This window comes from Agelaius tricolor, unplaced genomic scaffold (assembly GCF_023055355.1).
Source record: "Agelaius tricolor isolate 1412-34295 unplaced genomic scaffold, bAgeTri1.0.p SCAF_10, whole genome shotgun sequence".
Lineage (NCBI taxonomy): Eukaryota > Metazoa > Chordata > Aves > Passeriformes > Icteridae > Agelaius > Agelaius tricolor.
Window position 1 is genome coordinate 22904388 of NW_027269270.1, and position 26649 is coordinate 22931036.

General features: G+C 41.0%; 1 protein-coding gene across 1 annotated transcript in view; it reads right to left on the reverse strand.

Annotated features, from left to right (window-relative positions):
• The window catches only part of CNTNAP5 (contactin associated protein family member 5), a 410986-nt gene that overhangs the window by 116336 nt on the left and 268001 nt on the right, over nt 1-26649 (reverse strand). The window contains exons 7-11 of the mRNA XM_071435220.1: nt 24519-24703; nt 20857-21000; nt 10511-10775; nt 8025-8174; nt 6739-6910 (exon numbers count right to left, since the gene is read on the reverse strand). Coding sequence (XP_071291321.1) covers nt 6739-6910; nt 8025-8174; nt 10511-10775; nt 20857-21000; nt 24519-24703 — 916 coding nt within the window. The remainder of the gene's footprint in view (nt 1-6738; nt 6911-8024; nt 8175-10510; nt 10776-20856; nt 21001-24518; nt 24704-26649) is intronic.

Genomic DNA, 26649 nt, shown 5'->3' on the forward strand with positions numbered 1-26649 from the left:
AAAATTATAGAGGATGAAAAGGATGGATGCCAAATTGGGGGCTGAGGTTTTCTTAATTATTCTTTCACAATGCACTGCAGATATTTATGTGGGGTTAAATGCAATACCAAATGCTTGATTTTCTTAATCCCAGCCTGGGACTCTAACCCAAAAAATTAAAATTCATTGTCCATAATTAGCCAGAGTATTTTTTCACTTGCATGGCCAAGCTAGGGGGTGAAAGGATCATATGAAATTTGGCTTCTGCTGCAAGGCATACACTAAATCTAAGAGGAGAGTTAAGAAATATAAAAAAGCCACTGTGCTTTTATCGGATTTATCCTAACACCCTTCACCTGCAACAGTAATTAATTTCCCAAAGGCCCATTTTGACAGTACAACACAAGAAGCAATGTTAAATTCAGCACTAAAAGTAAAGGAAGAAAAAGTAAAAAAAAAATCCTTTCTTAGAAGTAAAAATTGATAATAAAATATAATAGAATCTACAAAGGAAATAGGCATAAATAAGATTTTAAAAGGTCAGGTCTATTTAGCAAGGAAAAAGAACACTTTAAGCTAATTTATTTAGAAAGTACTATGAAGAATTTTCACAGATAAAACATGCGTATGGTTAAAAGAATAGGGACTAAGCACACTATTTGTGCTCCACAACTGAAGCAGTTGAGGGAAGCCAACTCATGAATCAACTCATGTATTTCTCCCTAAGGAGGTAAAACTGTAAACGCCAATCTCATCACAGTGATTATTATGGATACCACATGCCCCTCTCTCCATTTGGATTTGCTGGGAGAATTGGAATATGCAGATGAATCTTGGTTTAATGAGGACAGTAGCATCAGTGTGCCCGTGTCTGCTTGCTGATGCTACAGAGATGGGACCCTGCCAGGATTCAGAAGAAAATATCTGAAGTCAGGTTTGCGCTCCTTGTGGCACATCACTGGAATTCCCAGGATGTCCTGCAAGATGTGCCATCCGTCCATCTGCTAAGGTGAATTCAGCGGGAATATTTTTTCCCTCCCCCTCTCCCCCAGGTCACTTAAGGGAAGTGAAGTCCCTGGTGTTGTCCTTGACAAGTACCGTCAGTATTTGCTACAGCAAGGGCAAGGTGCCAGCCAAGTAAAAATAGGACAACCCAGGCAGAGCTTCATCAGCGCAAAATCAACATGAGCTGCAGCAATCAGATTAAAGTACCTCAGCAGCTGTAGGCAGGGAGAGCAACACATCCATTATCTATGCAAACTTGTGAACCTGAGCCTAAAGAAAAGCAGGATCTGGCTACCCTCATAGCTCCTTTATGGATAATGACAGGCTTAACACATAACAGGCTTTCCTAATCCAAAGACAACCCAGTCTAATGTATTCAAGTGCAAATCATGTATAGAATTTATGACAAAAAAATAATGGGCATACAACTCCGTGCTTCTCCATCTGCTTCAGCCTCACCTCTGTCCAGGGAAACTCTCACCATAAAGTCCATCACTTCAAGGGATTTCCGTTCTGGCAGGATTGACAGAATCATGAAATTTCAGACTTCTTAAGAGAGTTTTCTCTGTCACCGGGCAACAAAAATACCTCATCCTTTGTGATGGGGGATGAGGAGTCAAAAACATGAATGGAAACAATGTCATCATTATGGGTGTGTTCCAAGAGGACTCCCTCCAAAAGCCTGGTGAATGCAAACATTTGACCAGCACCACCTTCAGGGGCAAAAGAGAGTACTCCCATATGAAGAGCCAATTCAAAGGAAAAAGAGACCACTTCTCTACTCACAACAGCTCTTCAGCACAAGTTACCCCAATAGCAATGCCTCCTAAGCACTTTTCCTTATAGACTTTGCAGGAGGTGGTAGGGGAAACCGCACCACATCTCACCTGTTTGTGTACACACAGAGTGCAAGAACTCCTGCAAATGGAATTTTCTTCTTGACACTATAAAACTGCAAAGCAGTCTGTCCCACTGCATTCAAGAAGTGCATGAGATTAATCAAGCCATGCCTTCAGGCTCCAGGGAACACTGCAGCCCATGCTGCTGTATTCCAAGGGGTCCATCTGTGGTAAGAGCAGCCAGCCCTGCTCAGCCCAAAGGGAGCATCTGTGCCGTGTGATGAAGGGCTGGGAATCCACTGCATTTCTGGACTGAGGTTTAATGATTTTCTGGCACATTTTCCTAATAACCATGGTAACTCTTGAGCTGCAATATCTCTTGAGCCCACATTCCTGCATCTATTCTCTGAACAGGATGCCAACCACAGCAAAACCAACTCAGCTTCAGGACTGGAGCTAGTATTTCTAGTTACAAAATCTGGCATTCGAGCCAATTGCTGAATGGGAAATCCCAGAGCTTCTCAACTCTGTGGCCAAATTCTCAGCATCTGCATATTTGTTTTCCTACCCATTTCATTTATTTTTAAATGAGAGGCTGACTGAATTTTCCCCAGGCTATGCCTTCCATTGTTGGCCCACACACAGACAGACCCACACGCCCACTATTTCCACTGACACAAAGGAAGAGAAAACACAGTGCAGAACGTATTAGTACTTAGCAAAATGCACACTGAGATTCAGATGTATTTTTAGATCAGCATAGCTATGATGCTATATATTTTGTTTTTGAACAACAGAGGTACAGAGAGCTGCATACAATGAAAACAATGTTTTAGAAACAGTGAGGGACTTTGGACTTCCTAGTCCTAAGTTTATCATCTCCCTCCAGACTTGCTTCAGATCAACAGTGCCTCTCCTTCAATTTCCTTACTCTGACAGTGCCACAGCAAAAATGCTGATGAAATAAGTTCAAAAGCATCCCACTGAACCCTTTGCCAGCTTCCAGCCATCTGTGGCTTATGAATTCATGAACGCCTTACTACCTTTTCCCTTTACATTTGACCTCTACAGCATCTAACAACATCCAATTTGATGTGGTGTAACATTTGAACTTGTGAGAAACTGCACATTCTTGTTTATTATTCACCCCTTCATGCTGCTCCTCATCACACAACCCTGCCCAGCTCTCTCTTCTCCAGGCTGAAGAGTCCAAGCCTATTTCATCTCTCCTTGCAGAGAAGAGTTTGTAGCACACCAAGAAACAGAGTGTCAGTTTTAGAAACAGCCATGAGGGCTGAATGACAGACTTACAGACTGTGCAGTGAGAGCTGCACACAGCACCTGCTCTGAGTGGCCCAGAGAGAACACACTTCCTGCAAAGGGCTGGTCAGGCCAAGAAGGTGGTCAATGAATACATCCAACTGGATTTGCATTTCATCTTTTAGAAACTAAAATAGAGGGTTCTGAAGGGATCCATACAGAGCTGGTATCTCGATTTATTAGGGGGAAGATGCTTCTGTAGTTCTCCAGTGCCTCAGTCCCTGCCTTCTCTAAACTTCTCACCCTCACCATTTACACCACATCTGAAAGGGAGACAGGCACCTCCAAGAAGTCAGAGAACCTCAAGAAAACAGAGGGACAAGTAGAAGGGAATCAGGTTATTTTTCGTCAAAGAAAATAATATCACTAACCATAATGGAGTTCAACCACTATTCTAGACATCATGAAATTTGCAAAGAAGATATCCCTAAAAAACCCAGAGCAATAAATTCTGCAATCACATAACTTTCTTCTGAGTTGTAAAAATGAATCATGTGTTTTCTAGAAGCAAAAAGAGCAAATCATGATATATGAATAGGATCTGCTGCTCCTTCTCTGCCATTTCATATATAACTGTACCTATCTATATATATCAGGTTATTAAAAAAAAAAACCAACATAACTTTGGGCTACACAGTCCCTACTCACAGCTGCAGCACTGGCTTAGATTGTCTAAGAGATACATCTACTAAAATAAGCTTTCTCACAGGTCTGAGACTTCATGACCTGAATTCCTGAAAGAGTTTTCCCATGATTTTCATGGATTTTTTGGTGTTTTGTTTTTTGTTTTTTTTCTTTTCATTTATGCACTGTTATTGTTGACATTTCAGAACTCCCAAAGCAAGAACAAGGCACAGCTGTTCCAGCTGCAGGAAAAGCCTCAGCAAATGCAACAGAGCTGGAAGGAACCTGGAAGATCACTCAGTCCATGCTCACACCCCAAGGCAGGATCACCCACATCCATGTTCATTATTTTTCACAGACTCATCTATCTTTTCCTAAAGCCTCCCAGTGACAGAGAGTTGACAGTCACCTCAGGCAGTCTGTGCCACACAGCTCTCCTATACATCCTGGGCAGAAAGGATGATTGTTCCCTTCAGTGCTGCAGCAGCCTTTGAGCACCTAAGACCATTATGCTGCCTCCCCTCAGCAATCTCTTCTGGTTAAAGAACTCAGTCAATCTGAGCTCTGTCAGCCTTGGTGCTGTGACCACTTCCCTGGGGAGCCTGTTCCAGTGCCCAAAAACCCTCTGGGTGAAGAACTTTTTTTCTAACTTCCAACCTAAACCTCCTCTGATGTAACTGCAGGCCATTCCCTCAGGTCACCACAGAGAAGAGATCAGTGCTGGCTTCCCTCTTCCCCTCACTAGAAGTTGTAACTGAGGGAGGTCTCCCAACAGTCTCTTTTTCTCCATGCTGAACAGGCCAAGTGCCCTCAGCTGCTTCTCACACAGCTTCCCTTCAATGCCTTTCACCATCTTCATTGCCCCCTTTGGATGCTCTCTATCAGTTTAGTATCTTTCTCACATTGCAGTGGCCACAGGGGTACCCAGAGCAGAGCAGGACAATCCCCTCCCTTGCCCAGCTGGGGATGCTGTGCCTGATGCCCCCAGGACAGGGTTGTCCCTCCTGGCTGCCAGGGCACTGCTGACTCGTATTTAATTTGCCATCAGCCAGGATCCCCCCAGGACTCCCTTTCTGGTCTCCAGCATCTCATTCCCCAGTCTGTCCATACATCCAGGGCTGCCCCATCCCAGGTGCAGAATCCAGCATTTCCCCTTGTTGAACTTCAGACAGTTGGTGATTGCCCAGCCCTCTCATTTGTCAAGGCTCTCTGCAGGGCCTCTCTGCCTTTCAGGGGGTCAACAGCTCCTCCCAGTTTTGTACCATGTGTGAGCTTGCTCAGTATCCCTTCCAGTCCTATGTCCAAATAATTGATGAAGATGTTGAAGAGCACAGGGCCAGGATGCCACTGGATTTCCTGGCCACCTGGGCACTCTCTGGCTGGTCCAGCCTCTGTCAGTCAGCACCCTCAGGTCCTTCATTACATCACACATAACTTTTTTTTGTCTGTGTGATTGATATATTTAACAAGAAAGGTGGCATTATGTAAAACAATCCCACTCTTATTATGTTTGGATCATTGCCCTAAATAATTTTATGGTATGAGCACAGACTAATGCCTGTCATCCTTGGGACAACAAAGATAAGGAAGATATTTTCAGTAGCACCACCAAGTTGCACTTAGCCTTGACTTGGTGACAGTGAAGGCACTGGAGATGTCCCACAGCACCTCTGCACCATACCAGAAGAGTTCTCTTTTGTTTCTACATACAGTCACACAAAGTGCTTTTAAATGCTTCATTCAAATAATCCGTTCCTCCAAGAAAAGATGACATTTTGCTTCCTTTTGTAAAATTAGCTGCATCTTTTTCCATTCTATCTTGGAGTGACAGAATTCCATCTACCTTTTCAGGCACACCAAGTATGAAATTCACATTCCCCTGAATTCAACCATCATTAAATGTGGAAAGAGCCAAGATCAGCCAAGTAATTTCTCCAAAAAAATGAACAAAAATGAACATACAAAGATGAGCACAGAGGTCTTGCATCACAAACGTTTTGCCCACTTATCAAAAGACTGCATCTCCAGCAGACTGATCCCTCCTATAGGAAGGAATAATGGAAATCAGCCATCAACTTCATCTAAGTAACATGTCTGAAAAAACATTAAATGCTTACAGTCCTAATGCATTTCCAAAATATCTTTATTACTCCCCTAACTATTTGAAGCACATGAAATTTCCAGCACTTTCATTTCTACTTTTCAGAACAAAACAACCCAAAAACAGAAACAAAAAAAACCCCACAGAACTTCCTACTCCACATACTAACTTCAAAGTACACATTTGCATAAATGATTCAGAAATATTTAGACACTAAAAATCCATAAGAAGCAGAAGAGATTATAAAATGCTTTAAAAAAAATTGGTTTCTTATTTCCTCTCTGCTGTTTATGGGAAAATCTGGGGTTCTTGTCAGGTTTCATCTCAGGAGGGATGTGGATCACTATTTAAACTGAAATGTTTCTCTGGCAGATGCAGGCATTCCATCATTATATTGTCCCACTAAATGGGCAGTATTGCACATGAGATGTACCATATCCTCATCATGAACGTGCTGTAATGGCTAACAAGAAAAATTGTAGATGATTTATTTAAGCAGAACCAACTTATATATTAAGGGTATGACATGTTCTGATGAATCAACTAATTTTTCCTTCTCTTTCATTTCCTCTAGAACTTCAAAGCAATCAAATGTTGTTTATGCATAAAACTTAATCCTTTCACCAATCTATAGTTTGATTGAATTTGCATACTCTATTTCCTACAAGTCAATGTGAAGAGAGCCTCATGTAATTGAAACCATTTCCCCTCCAGTCCTCCTATCCTTGTTGCAGTATTTTCTATTAGTAGCTCTATTATGCCTAATATCTGTAATGTTGGCAGATCAGAATTTTCACTTAATGCAACCTGTATTTATAAACCACTAGGATGAAAAAAGAACAAATACAAGAAAGAGGAAATAATAATTACCTGTCTTTGATGCCACACAGATCAATGTGTAAATCACTGAAATTCCCCAGGGAGCCTTGCTGAACTAAAATGAGGTCCTTGGGCTGGTTATCAATAAAGATGAGCCTCATACAGCCTTGAAAAGCAGTAATGGGATTTAAACACTGGGAATCGGTGAAATTGTCAGGGCACCCTGTGGGAAAAAGAGAAGAGGCAGGGAAGAATATTGGAATGTTCAACTATTTCTGCTGGGATTTCCTGATGCAAGAACTCAGAGGCTTATTATTCCAAATGTTTTTATTCCTTTTGCTATGCAACCTCCTGTGTTATAAATCCTCTAGTTAGGGGAAAAAAGAAAAAAAGAGAGAAGCCAGCCACTGAAAGTATCACAATATGAGGTTTTCACCTTGTGAAACATACTTGTGTTGAGCAAAATCAAAATGTGATTTTTTTTTCATCTCTTTAAACTCCACAGCAACTAAAACATGAGTTGTTAAAAGAGTTGTACAAAATGTAAAATCATTATGTGTTAAATTCTGCTGCTGAAGCAATGTGCAGATGAAATCTTGTGGGCAGCAAGAAAGCCATTTGTATCTGAGCCTCCCCAGTATTTAGACAGCTCTGAGATCCAAACCTCCCGTACATCCTCACTTAGTGCTGCATCCACAGGGTTCATCAAGATCAGAACCATACTACAGCAAGCACTACAAAGAAATATATTAGATTAAAAGACAGTTAATGACATTAATGTTTGCACTCCGCTCCAAAAAGCAGAAGATTGTATTTTCCAAGACTTTTTTTCCCTTTTCTAAATTGAGCTAAACCTATCTTCATTTTCCACAAGAGCTTTGTACATAAATACCTTTGAAGATTTGAGCTGCATGCCACCTAAGCTCCAAAAAGTCACTGAGCCTGATCAGGACAGTGGTTTCTACAGGAATGCTGATAATATTAATAATTCTAAGGCCTTTTAACCAGGAAAAAAAAAAAAAGAAACAAAAAAAAACAAAACCAAAACCACTCATGGTTAATATAGCTTTGTAGATTTTGCATATATTGTCAGATAGATGTAGACACCCATGGACTACCACTACCAGTAGTCCACTTTTACAGCTCAGCTTGCAGTTCTGCTTGTGCTCTCTCTGCGAGGCTTGACCAACACCCTTCAACCTGTCCATGGTGCTGAATGCACTGCAATTTAATCACTCCTTACCTTTTGCTCTTAGCTGCAAGCGGTGCACCCAGGGAGAGCTCTGTGGTGAGCACCTGAGGATCTACATTACGAAAACTTCCCTGCAACAACCTACCTCCAAAATAATAGCTGTTCCCAGAGTAGATCCTGGAGACAGTGGTTGCATGGCTGGCGGTGGCAGCGTCGCTATCCAGCGTCAGGGTAATGCGATGCCTTCTGGCATTGATGTTAACAGAATGCCAAAGCCCGTCGTGGAGATTAGTGCCTGGCAAAAAACGTGGACAAAGTGAAGAAAAGACGTGCAGGAGACAACTGTGCTCTTCAAATCTCCTCTTGCTTCCAACCTGTGGCCGCAAATACGCAGCTGAGCTATAAAAGGGGAGAACTGTAGCTGAAAAGAACTCATTACTTCTGGAAACAAGCTGGCATAAGAGAAAGGGCCCAGGTAAAGGGAAGTTTTGAGAGTATTTAAGTAGGTCATCTCACGTTTTAGTCTAATCTTGTACTACTGCAGGCACTCATCAAACTAGCCCAATCCTTCACCTTGCTGGTAACACACTGTTACCATTTTGGGAATCTTTATGTCTATCTTCAGTGTGTTGGTAAATGCCTAAAAGTCTAAAAATGTGCAGAGATCTCTACTGAGTTTCTGGTACTAAGCACATGTGTGAGGTTGCAGAAGATTAGATTCAGTGAGACATTCATAGCCTGCTCTCAGGCTCCAACCTGAAACCTGAATGACTTCAACAGGTATCAGTAGGATTTGTGTTTCTTAAAACCCTCCACCACCAATGCAGCACATGGTACTATTAATGGATGTACAGAAGTTGGATTTCTACGTGGATGTTCTGAGAACTGGCATTGTTGCTCTGACCAGGAACCTCTAAAGTTTGAGGAATATACTGGGCAGTCTCCTTCTCTTCCAGACACTCATGTGAAGTGGGAAATTACCTGTCTTGTTTCCTTATTCTGAAAATCAGTGCTGCATTGTGTGGCTCTTGAAATATCACCACAGAGCTACAAAGAAACTCCACATCCTCTATTCTGACAGCCGTGGGAATCAGTGGGGAAGCTTCTGAACCCACATACAGAGGTGCAGATCAAAAGCAACCTCATTACAGTTCAAAATATGCTACCATCAGGCTGAAGTCACTGAGATCAGGCACAGACAACTAGTATTTACTCCCCACCCTAACAGAATATTTTTGTTAATGTTGCTTTCATAGAAAACAAACAAGCACTTAGGAACACAAAGAGGTGCAAGAACAGTTCAAAACAAAATAAAAAAAAAGTGGGTGTTAGGTGTGTGTAAAACCATTTCATCACAAATTTCAAAATGAAATTTACTCAGTAATGGCTGTTAACACATGCACAATTACCATAGAATTAGTGGTTGGTTTTCCAGCAAAAAAATGGATTTTCAACTAGAAGTGCAGTTTGAAGTGGAATATGTTGTTAAGGTTTGAAATAATTACAAGAGGAAATAGATCCCATTTGGGGGGAAAACAGGTCCATTCTTGAGCAAGCATAAGTTTATTGTGAGTACCTGACATCTGCAGAACATGGCACAAGCACCTCCTGCACATTTCCCATGTACAAGTAGGCAGTTTAGCATGTTTGGATAGGCTGGACTCAGGTTCATTATTTCAGAACTACATAAAAACAAATGCACCCAACCAAATATTGACATTGTCTCAGCTTTGTCAAAAATTTCATTAGGACTGCAATAAAGGCTGGAATCTGTTTTCAGTGCTCAATTGCAGCAAGCTATGGCTGTAGCAATCTACATGAGTAAGGATAGATGCAGAGCTGCCTCATTTTCAATCATAAAGGGGAATTAAACATGCATACAGAACAGCTCTGCTTTGACAACTCTGTCAGTTTTTTATCTCTGCTTCTTTTAATAGATACATCTGCCCTCTTTTAGTCTGTACAGGGAATATTTTAATATTACATGTTTTTAAACATCTGCTCTTTTAGAAAATATATTATTATTGTTGTTATTATCATCATAATTATTATTATTATTATTATTCTCTCAAATTTTACATCAGAGAGGCAGCCCTATTTTACCCTCTTGCATCCCACCAGCTTCACTACACAAAGCAACTTGTCAAGTGGCTAAGAAAGCCTAATAGGGAGCATAAGGAGAGGAAGCCCATGGTCAGCCACTCTTCTGAGTTTAGCATAAAGGGGGAGTCCAAAGCTACAGTCAGAGAAAAAAAATCAGCTCTGAGCCTCCCTTAACTTCTGCTGGGGAAAGATGATGTGGCTGAGCTGGCTCCCAGCTGATTTCAGCACAGTCTGAAGATGGGAACAGGAAGGGCTTCATGAGACCTGACTGAAGAAAATTGAGTGTGACTGCTTAAGAACATAGAGGCTCAGCTAACTGTCAGTGAGATTGAGTCTGGAGATTTCAGGATGCCAATTTTCCAAGCTTAGATCAAGCTGTACAGAGTGACTTTACCACCAGAAAGCAAGAGAAAATTTAAAAGAGAAAGAAAGATTGTGTGTTTCCTTATTGCTTGATCCTTTCATCCCATGGAGCTGAACCTTTGTGTTTTAGAAGCAGACAAGGGAAAGTAAACAAGAAATAAACACCTTCAGAGATTTCCACTGGGTTCTCAGTCTCCTTTTGAATTAGTAGCATCAATCTCCCACCATGGAGGTAAACCAAGAGATGTCCTGAGTTTTCAGACAGCTCGGTGAACAGAAGCAAGCCATCTTTATTCCACGTTCGGAACTGGAAGCTGACTGACAAACCGTCAATTTGAGCAGTGCCGGGCAGCAGCAAGTAGCTTCGACTGGCACTCACAAAGGTGATAGGAACAATTTGTGGTTCTGAGCAAGAAAAGGTCACATTTCCCTGCAAAAAAATAAAAAATAAAACATAATCAGTATGACTTTTATTCAGTCATCTCAAAATATCTTCAGTTAAATAAGCTCGTTGGATTTCTAATCGCCCTCAAGGCTGAAATAGGTATTATTATTCAGACACATATCTTTGGAAATCAATAGGAAATGTATCTGTCCATGTTGGGAAAACATACCTAACTTCAAAATTTTACTTTTATCCCAAATGCTGGGGATCAAAAATCAAAACCTTACTATTTAGAAGAATCTAAATGTAACCAAATGTCCTTATCAATGCCACACCTTAGTTGATTATCACAGTCACCCAGCCCTCAAATCAATTTGCAATTTGTCCAGAAGAGAAGCACATTTACTCAAAGCAGTCTGCAGAATCTGCACTAGCTTTTATCACTGTAGCTGATGGAAGAAATTACACCATCAGTTTACTCAGCCACTGTAGATTACCCCACCAGGTTAATCAGGCCATGGAATAAAACCTTAACAATATATAAAGCCAGGATGCACTTAAGGAGCCATGTCTTTCAAAGCCACTCCAGGAGAGAATTGTTGTAGCCAGCTGCTTTGAACATGGCTGCTTTCTGCTTTGTAAAATACCAGCTGTAATCTGATAAAAACATTGGAGTGTAAGGCTTTCTCCATGATAACACTTCTCATCAGAGCCTGCACCTCACTCTAACTGGATAATTATAATGAACAGCACTTGATGGATGTGCGGGAAGTTGCACAGTGCTTGGGGAATTCCTGCCTGCAATCTCAGACAGATGATGAAACTGCTCCCTATCACTTTCAAACGTCTTTCCAGTCTTTATTTTTTTAACAGGAAATAAGGTGCCAGAAATAGACAAAGTTATCACTGGATGAAGCAATCCTTGATAGATACTTATCTGTATGGAGCTATCTGTATAGTACCTGTTAGATTCAGAATGCTACCAACCACATTTGGCAAAAGGAACCCATGGGTATATCATATTACAATGTGTTTTGAGATATAATCCAAAGCCTATCTGAACGCCACTGAACATTACTCAGGTGGGAAGTAGGATGAAAATTTGGTCTCAGCCTTTAAAAGGTTTCTTCTACCAGCTGGGATTTGCTGCACGAAGAGACGGCACAAACTTTTTTTTTGCTATTGTTACATTTCTACCTCAGTTTTAATCAAAATTCAGGCCAGAAGTCTTGTCCTGAGACATGATCAGCAAAGAGTTCTGACTGCAATGCCAATGCTGGGACATATGGACAGGAGCTACACATCTCTTCCCTTGCTTAACCTGGTCAGACTTCAAGCTCTGAAGTCTGACCTCAACTTTAGCCTCTCCATTGTCTAAACTGAAGCAGAGCAGGTGTCGTTCTACACACCATAAGAACAGAGAGCTGGAAATGCACAAAGCTGGTGCTGCAATATTCTGTGTAAATGAGATTAAAGGTGCTTGTGTAAGACAGACAAGAGGTGTGCCTGCCTTTTGGGGGGGTTCTTTTCAGGAGGTATTTTTGTTACTCTTATTCAAAAATTGAGACCTCCATGACATAAGGGCCATAAGCAATTGCAGTCAGGACTAAAAACTAGCCAGGATTTGTGAAAAATAAAAGGAAAAAAAAAAAAAAGAAAAGTTGAGTAAAACAACTGATGCCCCAAGAACTTAAATCAATTCAACTGATTAATTTAGGAGGGAAACAACTTAAACCAGCATTCCAGAGCAGAGCCAGATTATGTAGTTAATACACACCAACAACAGTTGTTGACACCCTTACACTGACCAACCTGTCTACCTCCCTAGAGACAGTAACATGAAAACCTGAAAAAAGACACACAACTGTTACTTTGAAGTAGGATGGGTTCCCTTTAAAAAAATTATTAAATTTTCTGTGAGTGTGATTTTCAATCAAAATTTTCCAGCAGGTCTAAGTCAGAAAAGTAAACAGCTGCCTCTAAGCCTTCATCTGATCATGAGCATTTTGCATTAATTGGCAGCAGTTCTGGAACTCTCCAGAGTATATGCCAGATATCTGGAAGACACTTGATTTTATAATTGAACCCGATTTAACTGAAAAGTAAGAGCTCATTGGCTAGGAAATGGGATAAGAATGGTCTAATCCCTAGAGCAAATAAAGGGGACGTTCAGCTCTACCCAGCTGCTGGAAACTCTAGCTATTGTGGCATTTGAGAATTCCATTGAGTCCATCTCCAGACTGATTAACAACTCCTCTAACAAGCACTGAAATCTTAACAAAATAGTTCTTATTGTTCTTACAAGAGAAAACTTCTGAGCCTAAAAATGCAATCAAGATACTTGCAATTTTTTCACTGGCTGCCATGACAGCTGTCTTAAGAAAAGAGTAGAAGCAGCCCAGATTTCTGCAGGCAGGGTACAGCTTTAGAGGTGGTTCTTGTTCAAGTGAGATGCGGAATGAACAGGCAGCAGCATGTTACAGCATTTTAAAGAAGAACCAGAGCCTCTCCTATTAAAAGAGAATGGAAGAACACAGTTGCTAAGTGATGAGGACAAAAGTGGATTACATAGAAGATCCTCTGAGCCATAAACTTCATCCAAAACTGACTGGAAACTTTCCAGTGACTTCTGTGGGACTTCAATAAAACCTGTATAACTTTAATGAACCATTTCAGTCATTTCTGGCCTTTCTTCACATAGTATTATGTACTGTTCAATGAAAAGAGAAGACAACACCACAGTCAGGGCAATTGGTAACAAGTTCCTTATACATCCTCCTTGCTCTCAGAGAATACTAATCAAAAATAATATGCACTTGGGAAATTATTCAAACTGACAGCTGCACTGCAATTCTCAGCACTTAGCCTACCAGAGGATCCAGGCCAAGATCACAGCTTGAAAAGAAAGAACAATAAATGAGTATTTCTGAGTTCTCATTCTACCTGCAGGTTAGAGCATCAAATGGGCACTTAAACTTTCCTCATTAATCACTCTGTGGATACTGTCCAATAAAAAGGGTATCTTGCTTTCTGCAGAGGATTAGAAAGGATGATTTCATATGACAGGTAAAGGGACTAAGATCCCAGGCCTGGCTGAGATACAAATGTGGTAACCTGGCAAGAATATCTCCAGCTGGGAAATTGGAGGACTACTTCTAGCTGTGAAGGGACTGAGTTTGCAGATGAATTTACAAGGAGAGTAACAGAAGAAAAAGGTGACCTTTGATGCAGTTTTAAAAGGCTAAGATGAAAAATTGGACTTCAACTCTGAGAAACTGGATTTTGAGAATGAGGGAGGTTCCTTCAAGCCCTGTTTTTAAATTAATTCTCTCTAGCAGAACAAATGTCAGGAGACCCACATATTTCATGTACTTCTCAAGACCATGCTGAACACTACATGAAAAGCAAATCAAAGTGAGATACCAGCTCCAGCCTTCTGAAATACTGCTGCAAACTGTCTTCAAACAGGATATGGGAGCACCAAGGTGCACAGTGTTCCTTCAGTTAGGATGGGTCCACTGAGTGAGCAACCAGTCCATCCCAAGGGCAGGGGACCAAAAGTTCCTGTACTGAGATGGGTTTCTGTTTCTCTGAAAAAAATTTCAATATGGAAATCTGAAAGCTTTCCTGGTCCAAGTTACATTGAAACTAATATGGCCCTGTGATAATCAATCTCGTGATAGAGAACTGGCCTATCTCCACTTACTGCAGGTACCATGAATTCCAACAAAATGTTAATTGTTTGTCACATTGATTTAAGTTGCTTACATTAAAATAATATTCCCAATGGAGGGAAAGTAACATTTTACAAAAAATAGAGAAGACTTAGAAGAAACTGAAACATTGTGACAACATGAGAGAAAAAGGGATTAGATGCTTGGCTGGACCTTTCTGAATGTTCTTTATCTCAGACTCCTAAACTGACTGTGTCACTGGTCAGAAGCAGAACAAAGGATTTTAGCATTTTTATGCCCATAGTAACTGTACATTACTGTTTCATTTCATGGTGCAATAGTTAAGAGATGCTGACAAAAGATGAGAGCAAATACAGAAATATTTTGGAAACATTCTACATTGTTTTTCTCAGACAGGAAAAGGGGGAAAAAAGACCACAGGAGGAAACACACATACACAGAAAATAGTGACCACTTAATATTTTCTCTCTGTGGTGTATTGACTTTGTCTGGATGCTAGGAAGAAAACCCTCTTGTGTCAAGAGAAAGGCAGTTCAATAAAGCAAAGGCTGCACACAGAAGCAAAGGAAAACAAAAGACTTAATTTTTACTTTCCATGAGCAGATGATGCCCAGATACTTCCTAGGAAGCAGGGCTTCAGCATGTGTAGGAGTTGCTCTGCAATAATGAATGCCTTCCTTTTTCTCTTGGCTTTTATTGCTGAGCAGACTCATTTGGTGTGGAATATCCCATTGGTCAGTTTGGATCAGCTGTCCTTGCTACATCTCCTCCCAAGATCTCACCCACACCCAACCTCCTGGTGAGGGAGAATATTCACTTTAAGCAACAAGTAGGAATGAAGCCAGCCTCTCAAATTCACCTTGCTAGAAGTGAATAAGATAGATGTGTTAGATCAAACTGGCAAATTATTACAGTCCAAGTCCAATTTTGCTCCACTTCAAGGTAAAGTGATCTACAGCTTATTAGTTTTTATTGCCTAGAACAAAATGCAGCAGCAATGAGATTTTTTTCCTTCATTATTATTATGAAAACAGAATCACATCTAACTTAAAAAAGAAAGGTGTATGGAAGGCAATTCCTATCAGCATTTTTCTTTTTTTTTATGTATTAGTTTCCTTTAATAGATTTTCCTCTTTTAAATTCCAATTATCTGTGTATCATAGCACAACACCAGCTTAAATGGTTGGTGTGAACTGCACACAATCCAGGCTCCTGACTGTGATGGGCTCAGCTTCTGATATGCCAAGTGCCAAAGAGTTCCTAAGGCCCTACCAATAGGAATAAGACCTTTAAAAATATACTAAAGCCTTGGCTTTGCAGAAAATTACATTTTCTCCCATTTTCCTTATCCCCTGCTAGCTCCTATGACAATAATTAGCCATCTCTCTTCCTCTCCTACAGGGACTAACAGCCTTATCACCTCCCACCTTGAAACATCCTCCTCTGCTCAGCAGGCACTAACTGCCCTATTCATTCAATTTGACTAGCCAGATAATGTAATAAATGAAACCCTGAACAATTGTTTCTAACCTGTAATTTGCTGAAGTCTGATGACTCTCAAAAAAGCCTTGTTTGCTCAGAAACATGTCATTTTTTTCTGCATGTCATCCAGAATTATTAAAAAATATGGTCTCTCTCCCCAAAATACTTGCTTCATTTGTTGCCATCACAACTATCAAAATCCTAACACAAAGAAACTTTCATATCAAGGAGAGTTTATTAATGCAGCTATGTGCTGGATTATACATTTGCAAGCTGAAACTCTTTAGAATTGTGGACAAAGCCAACTGAAATCAATGGGAAAGATGTTATTTAAATAGACTTTATTTCACGACCTCAATTGAGGTGACACACTTAATTTCTTTCAAAATAATCCTGTTATACCCTTCAGGAACAATAAAATAGGACCTTAGAATGAATGCTATTTATATAGACTTCCTTGCTATTCCACATTGCAGGTAGAATGCAAAGGAGACTCCTCTGAAGACCCAGAGACCACAAAGAAAGATAGAAGAAAATATAAAAACCTGTTTTTAAAAGAACCAAATATTTCTAGAATCTGAGTTCACCTGCCTTATCTAAAAAATAACAAATTCCGTTCTCACTTTAATTGTGTGACCCAACACTTTCATTAAATAATTGAACAAAATTTATTTTTTTAGAAATTCATCTTGGTCCACAGAAAGTTGTGAAAAATGTCACTGAAAACTTCCAACATTTTTTATATAGGATTCCTATAGTCTTACTGGAGCACCAATAATAGGAAAAAAATCTAACTTGTGATTCTCCAAACCTTAGGAGGGGCCTTCACAAATCACCAGCCTGATGTTCACAGATAGATCAACACTTGCCAGAGCACTTTGGTAGAACGAGACATTCACAGACAAGTAAATTCTTCTCAGGATGAAGGTATCTCAAATCAGCTTAATAAAATAGCATGTTTGGATTCTCTATAAAGAGAATGAATTATTAGTTTACATTCTCCTGTCACTGGGTATCTTTCCTTGCTCTTTGATGCTGGCAATTGGTTATTTCCCCAAGGCACTACAGTGATACATTTACATGTCACCACATCCCTCGCTGTGCTGAGCTGTCACTCTCACATTCAGCATGGCAGGCCAGCGTAGAAATTCAAGCATACCTGAGAGCTGACAACTTCTGCCTTACAGTAGTACCCTGCACTCCTCTGGAGCCAGCACAGGCTTTGCTCTGCTAAACAAAAATGCAACTCCAATTTCTATTAGCCAGAGGTAATGGAAGAGAAAGGGAGATTGTGTTTTACTCAATTTCAGTGAGTAAGTAGGGTGGAACACAGAGAAGACCAAACACAGCATCTTTTCATGATCTCCTCATTTCTTTTCATGAGCTAGACAACTTCCATTTTGGCATCACAAATCAGTGAAGCACAAAAACAAGTTAAGATACTGGCCACAGGTCACATTCGAGCAGTTTCTAAAGGTGCAACCAGAATCTAGCATTAATGGTGCTAGATTCCACCCATCCATGGTGGAATGGATTCTATATTTTCAGGAGGCTATAGCTATTGTTTTCTCTTATGTCCCCCCTCAACCAGATGCATTTAGCAATTCTCAATGGATTTGTTTTCCTAAAACTTGTCCCATCTCTTCTTGCATCTACGTATACTCTTAACAAGCACAAAATCCCTCAATGAAGACTTCTCCATCCAGATATCAAGAGATAAAATTTCCTTCTGTGAAGAAAACTTTCCCTTCTGCTTCTTGTAAATGTGGCTCTTACTTGCATATTTTCTTGCCCCTACTTAATTGCCCAAGAAGTGTAACTGCTGTATGATTTCTCATAATGAGCAGTCTGCACTTCTCTTGTGCTGAGAAGACATTTCGTAAATAGGGCAAGCCTTTACATTACTATTTTAAAGCATTTTATGAGGTTTCCCCAGGGTCTACCCTAGGACCATGACAGTGGTTAATTACAGAAATTTGACTTCTCATAACCTTTTGCAGTAATCACTTGAAAAGCACATAAAAGATTCCGTATCATTGCTCCACATTCAATGATCAAGGGAAGGGAAAACAAAATGAACAAAAAACCCCAAACAAACAAAACAACAAACCTTCCCCCATCCCCCCCCAAAAAAAAACCCCAATCCAACAGAAAACCTCAAAAGAAACCCAACAAAAAATCAAACCTGCCAAATCAAAAAATACCAAACCAAAAAAAACAAAAAAACACCCCTAAACCCAAAAAGCCACAAAGCCTAAAACATGCCATCAGGGACAGAAGAAACCCCAGAGAGAAGAAAGATTGCCTGTCCAAACAGACAGAGCTATGTAGGGAGGTTAGGTATCAGGCAATACAAAAATGGAATTCTGAAGGCAAGTTCCAGTTCAAAGAGACAGGCTGCCTCATTATCTTGAGATGCCTTCTCAAGGGGATTTATTGCAAGCCTGAAAACTGCAAATGAGTTACAGAAAAGAACAGGCAGAATGATATCACAGCCACCACCCAAGAGTACAATACAAACTACAGCACTCTGCTATTGACAACCTGTAGTTTCTTCCTCTGACTTTAAATGCAGCTGATTTGGGACCATTATTTATATGGGTGAGGAACTACATCATGAGAGGAACCCTATACCTCCAAAACTGCGGTATCATTCTCCTGCTTGTGTGCAGGATGTCACAAATAGAAAAAAACCAAAGCTGCTATGTATGAAAACCCCTAAGTTTGGCTCACTGACTGTGGCAACATTCGCAAAGGCACAGAGAGTGACTGTTGAAGTCTGCCTGCCTTTGGAGGCAAAAACTGATATCTCTAAGCATTAATGGCTTTCTAATCCCAAACCAACCAGTTTGTCATCAAATATCTTTTGCTAGAAGACAAAGGTATTTTGGGGATTAACAACACAGAACCATCTCAGGTGATCTCCAACTTGTGGACAGAGGAACATAAATAGGTAACATATTTTTGGAAGGAATAGTTCCAAGTCCCTGTTACATTTAATCATTCTTCTGTGCTGATCCTTTCATTGCATTTCCACTTCAGATGACCTTAGTGACTACAAAGACATGAAGCAGGGAAGCTTGCAGCTCCCTGTGGATGGAGCTTGTTGCTTGAAAACCTCAATGCACTTTGAGTAAAAGCATTTAGTGCAGAGTAACTCTGGCAGGCAAAACACTAGATTTAACAAGAACAAGTTATTTTAATTTGAGGAAGTTAATTGCTAATGAGTGAGGAAGAGTAGAAAAGGGAAACAGGATCAGCCTGAACAACCTAGAAGTACCTGAGAGTTGCTAGAAACAGCTGGGATGCAAAGAATGTTGGAAAAGATATTTACAGGGCCCATTTCCAATAGAGGGATGTTCATCTAAGAGTATGAGGCACTCTGAGCGTGGCAACCTTTCCACACACTTTGCATAGCCAAGCGTCACAGACACAGCACAGAGCAGCTCATAAACCTTGGCAAATGCAGTAAGCAGCCTGCCTCTGGAAACCATGGCATTTAAATCATCACTTATGTGAAAGAGATTGAAGGGTGGAGGCACATCACCACTACCTTAAACTGAGAGAAGGAGCGGGATTCCTAGACCTTTCATCTAGCATTGTCTGAGCCAAGTGTAGCGATAACAGAGTTTCACTGCTTGGAGCCACTTACACCCAGACAATGCCCTTCTGAGAAAAAGTGCATTGCAAAATTTTGCTCTTCCCCTTTAGTAAGGCCTTCCCATTACCCAACCAGCAAAACAAGCAGCTGTTTAATGACCTAAGAAGCGGACAAAGGCTCTTTGCTCCCCCATTAGAAAGTAAGCTGAGGGGAAGAGCAATTTAACACAGCTCATAGGATTTCTGCCTTTGAGTCCTCAGTCAGAACAATCAAACTCAAGATTATTAAAGCAAAGTCTCTCAGTCCCAGGGGAGGATCCTGGAGGCAGTCTTTACTGCCAACAACACAGTGAGGAACTTCTCACCCATCACCGTTCCATTTTCCAGCTCCCTGCCTATTCAGCCTTGCCCTAGGCAGGGAAAGCACAGAAAGAACTTCCTTGGTCTTCTGGCTTGCTTTGTTTTAGGTTCTGTGTTTTCATACACATTGCTACAAACTAGAAGATGCCATGGGACCCAGAAGGAGTTTCATCTCCATGTTCTCCAAAGACACAGTGTTAGCCAAAAGGCATTTATCAAAGCACAGTGTAGGAGTAAGACAAAAGCTGAACAGAGTTGAATTAAATATAGTTTGTCAAGGATGTGGGAGTGTAGTTCACTCTTCTTACAAAATGAAATGTTTGTTATTTTTGTGATATATTTAAATGTATCTGTAATTTTGGACATTACTATGTGTTAAGTTATATTTGTGGTTTATGCTATCAAGCTGGATAAAACTGTAGTTCCTCTTGCTTTACCCCTACCATTCCACATTTAGAGACAGTAGTGCAAAGTCAATGGCTCTCAGAACTGCCAATACATTGAATATAAGGAGCAGCACAAAGAAAACTATTTCCAATGATAACAGGAGTATTTTTTCTCCTCTATAATATGAACTGAAGTATCAAAGTAGAATTCTGCTAGCGCTGTACTTCCGAACAGTGACAGAGAATAGTTCAAAAAGTAAGATTTTATCTGAATTAACCAGGAAAAAAAATCTCTATGACTTCTATCATGCCATTAAATATACACATTTTTATCTTGGAAAAAAAATTTAAAATGTTTCCCCAAGCAAATTCTAATACACCAGGAAAATCAGAGAATTGCATTGGTTTCCACATGTCTCTCAATAACTCTCTCCACAGGAGCCAGTGCTGGCTGGTGTTAACCTCAGCAATATCATTTTAACAAGCTAATTATGCCCACAGCCATCCAAATCTGAACTCTGCTCATTCAATGCAGCCAGCAGCACCACGAGAGCACAGAAAGCATGGAAGCAAAGAAGGAAAGCACATGGCACTGCCTCTTACCACAGTATAGATCTGAGGTTTGCGTCTTTTGGCCAGGTCAATTATATTGACTCCGTTGTAGTACAGGTTCTCAATGCACCCATGGAAATTTTTCCTCTGAAAGGTTCCTGGCTTCCCTGGGACAGGAATCCCTCCAAAACTGAGCTTTTGGAAAGAATAAGAACAGCATTATTTAGATTATATATGTATGTGTACATATATATCATACTACATTGTGTTATCACCCCAAAAGCAGGAGAGCAGAGCCCCACTCCATTCATCCACTTGGGATATTATTTAAGAAAGAATTCCTACCAACAACATCACTGGGAGCATGAGGCAGGCCCTGACCACCTCTTAGGGGAAATCACAGCTCCCATTGCATTTCTGCTGCTGGAGAAACACTTCTGGCACAGAGAGCTCACTGCTTTGGGAGCAGCTCTGAAGTGCCTTGGCACAGCATCCTAGTGCCACCAGCTCCCCTCCCAGGAACACCCACACACAAGGAAACCTTCCCACAGTGTGCAACCCACAGCCCCACTGGCCCAGAGGGTAACACCAGATTGCAACCCACAGTGCTCAGGAACCTCTGAGTGATGGGGGAATAAACTCTCCCTGCCCTCAGAGCTCTGGGTTTGCCTGGGAGCTGCGGTCACTCCTTTCCACCAGGCACGTGTTGAGCAGTTCTGGTTTCAGCCAGAGAAGGGCACTATCACATACACAAGTACCCCATTTGCACCTTGCAGTTTCACTGTCCTTTGGTCTTTACAACTGTCCATGTGGCATTTGGGACGGAGCTTTGTAATGGAGTTTTGCAGGCTACACATTTGCTAAAAGTTCTGCTGTGCTGTTGTCTCAGTCCTGGCAGATGTTAACACTGTGCAGGTTACAGCTCCTCACTCAACTGGAGGGCTGAAAGCCCTGGGAGGACAAAGAGCCTAAGAAAATTAAGCTGCCCAAATACAGCATAATTGTTTAGATTCTGAAGAAAAGAAAGAAAACCAAACTCCACAACCCCAAAAAATTCTGATAATCCTGCCTTCATTTTCCAAATGTCACAGCTCATTTCTAATTAACTTTACTGACCTTTCTGGCAAAGCATTACTGGTAGTACCACTAAAGTTTTACTCATTTTTCCCATCACAGCCAGCAGCATGGTGAGTGATATAATGCAGATGGGGATCCTGCAGCCACACTTGATCAGGACCTGTGCTGCACTCCTGCTGCATCCACTGCAGCAAGAGCATGCACTGCTGTGTGGCACTGCTTACAGGCTGACAGTTCCTGGAACCTGGTCAGCCCTATTCCCCTGTCACAATTCCCAAAGCCTTACCTCAGCTCATTATTACAAAAATAAAGGGCAATTTGGGGGTTATTTTTCCTCCCACTCCACCTAACAAGCTGGGATACATTAAGCAAGTGAAACCTCCCTGGGTAACCTTGAAAACATTTACTTGAAAACAAGTTCTTAATGAACTTGCACCTCAGTTGTTTTAATTGATCACTTCAGAGAAATAAAGAGTGAACAGACTGCTACTTTACATCACTTGCAGGTTTGTTATTGGCATGAGGGCTTATCTGGTAGAAATGTTTGGTTTTTTTCCAGTGAGAATCATTAGTTCTTTCTAAGATGCCAGACTTTCCTTCTTTCATGTTCTATTCTTCAAGTCTCCTGCTTAGGGACTCTGTACTGGGGTTTCAAAACCAGAAGAAAAATCATTATCAATTACACCAAAGCATTATTAAGAGAAAACAGTTTCCTTTGTGATTGGTAATAATTTTAATTATGAAAGTAATGATTTTATTGCCCTCATAAGGCCTTTAATCCCCAAAGTGTGCTGAGATAAACTTTCAGTAGACTGCATTGCTGTTACATTTGACTGAAAGACTCTCTCAGTGCAAATGGAGAAAAAACACACTGAAAAACTAAGCTCAGGGGACAAGGTCTCAGTGCCAAAGTAGTTGGTAGTGATGCTGATTTACAACACCTGGAGATCTTTTCTATCATGTTCCCTATTTTTGAACATCTGGAAAAATGTTCTGTAAATTAGATTGGAGCCTGAGTTTCCCCTAGTTGGCACCAAGCAAGAGGTAAGAAATTTTATTATTTTGAAATTAGAAAAGCTGATGACTCAGTTATTTGGCTTTTCTCAACTCCATCTTAAAAGCAGTTACAGTTTTGTCTCCTAATAGTTCACCCTAAAGCTGTTGCAGAATCCCACTGTTCCAAGTGCTGACCCTACTAAATGTGCTTATGATTTGGTTGAGCAGTGCAGGGGACAGGTACCACTCTCTCCACCCTGCTTTGTGAAATGCAAAGAAAGGAATTTCATCTGGAAGATGAGAGGAGAGAGCAGGCACCTGCCACTGCTGAGCTGTCTGCTTTTTTCCCTTGGGTGTGTCGGAAAATGATCCTTTCCAGAGAAATGAATTAAAGTGCAAAGGGGGAACTTGTGGTCTCTGAAGCAGTGAACCATGCCAGCTCAACACACCCAGACAGGGTGATGGCTCTGTGCAAGCATGACCCTGAGCCTTGTGGGCAAGGAAGACTTGGCAGACAAGCACAAGGGGATAAAAAGGAACAGGGGGAATTCGCACGCATTTGCGTCAATGGCCAACAGATGAGGAGCTGCCTTGCATACAGATATGATGATATTTAGGGTTTTAAGGTACTTTTTAAACAACTATCATCCATAGGCACTGAACTGCTGGGGTGATATAAACTGCACTCTGCCACATCTTGGTCTCATCACAGGGGAGCACACCAGGCTCAGGTTTATGGGAAGGCAGGACGTTTCCTTTGCTGAGCTGCTCTGGCTCCCTAGATCAGCATGCTCTGCAACATGCTCAGATGTGAAGGGAACTGGGTCAAGCTGCTGGTTGTGAGAGTCACAGAATCACAGAATTACTAAGATTGAAAAAACCTCTGAGACTGAGTCCGACCAGCACCCTCATGTTCATGACTAGACCATATCCCCAGGTATCATTTCCATACTTCCATCTTTGGAACACTCCCAGGGATGATGATTCCACCACTTCTCAGGGCAGACTATTTCGATGTGTGACCACCCTTTCAGTAAGGAATATTTTCCTGCTATCCAATCTAAACCTCCTCTGCCATAACTTGAGGCCATTTCCTCTCATCCTGTCATTTGCTATCTGGGAGAAGAGATAGATACCCACCTCGCTAAAACTTCCTCGCATACTGGAGGTCTTTCATTCCTGGTGGGAATACAATAATTTTCACCTGTTCATCTCTATGTGGAGAGCTGTAATTCAAGCAAGTGGTGTCTGGATAGAGGGACAACTCAGAGCTGGAATCCCCACAGTCATGCTCAATTCAATGCAGGGATGGTGCACAGTGATGCCATTAAAATCATATTGGAGATGATAACACAGCTGCTGCCTGAACATTTGACTAGAACCCAGGCTATGACTTCTCATTTATTCAAAGTATGCCATACTTTGAAGTGCAAACATAATGCAATGCCTATTTGCACAGAGATTTGCCACTTTCTGCCATATATGGAATTACACTGACATAGTTTATGCTGTTAAAGTATGAAAGGAGATCTCTAGGAAGGAAATATTAAATAATGATCTTGGCTGGAAAGATCATCATATTCATTTTATAGCAATTCATACCTCAACTCACAGGTTATAACCTAAAGGGCTTCACACACCTCATAATCAATATCCAAGTGATCTGAATCCCCCTTTGTTCGGAAGTGCTGCGTGTGCTTGTCCACTGTGAAGTTCACTTGCTTGTTGAAGCGTTCTATGAGAACTGAGTGCCAGTGCTGGTCATCGAGGAGGCTGCCCAAGGTGACAGAGGTGTGGCTGTTACTGAAGTGCAGGTTGGAGTCCCCTGGAGCGGCACAGAGAGGCAGAAGACACCAGAGTTACCTCCTGACTCTTAACTGGAGCATGGGGACTCGAGGAAAGCAAGGAGCAGAGTTCCAGGATGCAAGCCAGGGCTCTTGGAAACAGATCCTTTTCAAAGACTGCCTTAGATTCCTTGGGTCTCTTATTCACACACATGTGTGTATATCCCCCCACCACACACACATTTTTCCCTGTGAAATCCTTGTGATGAACCAGGAGGTGTTACAGATGCTGCACTCACACATTGCAGCAGGCTGGACATTAGTACTTTGTTTGTATCCTTGATTCTGCCAGGCCTTTTTGGTCCTGGTGGCTTAAGAGCTTCCTTTGGGTAACACCAAAATCTTCTGTCTAATCACATTAACAGACCAATCCTGACACTTCACTGTCAACTCTGTGCTTTCTGCATTTTAACAAGAAAATTGTTTAAAAAGAAGGCACTAGTCAGTGAAGCAATAAGAGTGTTTTGTTCAGCTCATAAAAATTCTTAAATGTGGCCTAGCTCTCCAAAAGTATAGATCACAAATCATAAAAATATTTAGGCTGGCAATTTTAACCCAGTAATTTCAAGCACTCTTCTGTTTTCCAGCCGGCTACATGTCTGAACACTTCAGAGCCTCTCACTGAAACGGAGTGTGTATCCTCCTTTACATGTGTATCCTCCTTTACATTCCCACGGAATGGAGAGAACACATGCTCCAAAACTACCAGGCAAGATGCAAGCAGATTCAAGAGAAGTCATCAAAAACCTTGTCATGACATATGAATGCAAAAAAGAGGGCCTGAAATGGCTAAAATTTCGTACACTTGGGGCTACAGCTGAAGAAAAAACCCAACTCGTCTCAAAATACACATTCACAACAGTATCTCCTCTGGAAGTTACATAATATAATTAACTGTAGTATATTCTTATCCTAGCACAAAAAATTTGTAAGAGGACAATTCAGTGGGGTAGATTCCCCCATTCAGAGCTTTGGGACAGATTTTGGTTCAAGTAACATCCAAATTCCAAATCAGAGAATGATGCATTATTATTTCCAAACTTGGCTGAAAAATAAAGAAGGAAAGGAAGAAAGCACAACCTGGGGACTCCAACAATTAATGAACTTATGTAAAAATGAAGTCCAACAGCTGTGGAAAATAGTTACTGATTTTTAAAACAAACATAATTAAGCACAAGGGGAAAAATGCCCAACTTAAACCCCTCAATATGAGAAACATGAGCCAGCAGAGACTGCTGAGGCCAGTACCATGGGACACCCACAGATGAAGCCAGTGAAGATTTTGCAGTAAGGCTGGAAGAGGGGGGTATGATCATTTCTACTGGAGTAGTCTCTACCATTATCAAAATGCTTCAGTGTATCCATCAGGGAAAAAAACAAGCATCCTTCTACAGGAAAAAATTAAGCCAGCCTTTCTCTGATGCTCTCATCCAACATGATTGCACAGTGATGGCCTTACAGATATTGAAGAAGGAATATTCAGAGTTTTCAGGAAGGAAACATATAGCAGTGTGAACAATGTTTTGACCAGAATGTTATCATTGAAATTCTCTATTCTCAGCTCAGCTCTGAATCAGTGAGTGAATGGAAAAAAATTAGACACAAACCAAAAATAAGCCTTTCCTGCAGTCCAAAGGCCACTTCCTGAGAATGCTGTTCTTAAAATTAATATAAAAATCACACACACATGCAAAATTAAAAAAAAAAAAGAAAAAGGAGCTATGTGAAGAATCAGAAGTAGCCATATTGAGCAGTTCTAGTTCTGCCTTGCTCAACACTAGTTAGAGAAGCCAAAGTCTCTTAGCTCAGCTACCATGTCCTGCATGACATCAGCACACAGAACATTCTGTTGATATCAGCTAGAGTTTGCAGATACTGTTGAATAAAAATAATAGATTTCTATGCAAAACCATAATCCTAATTACCC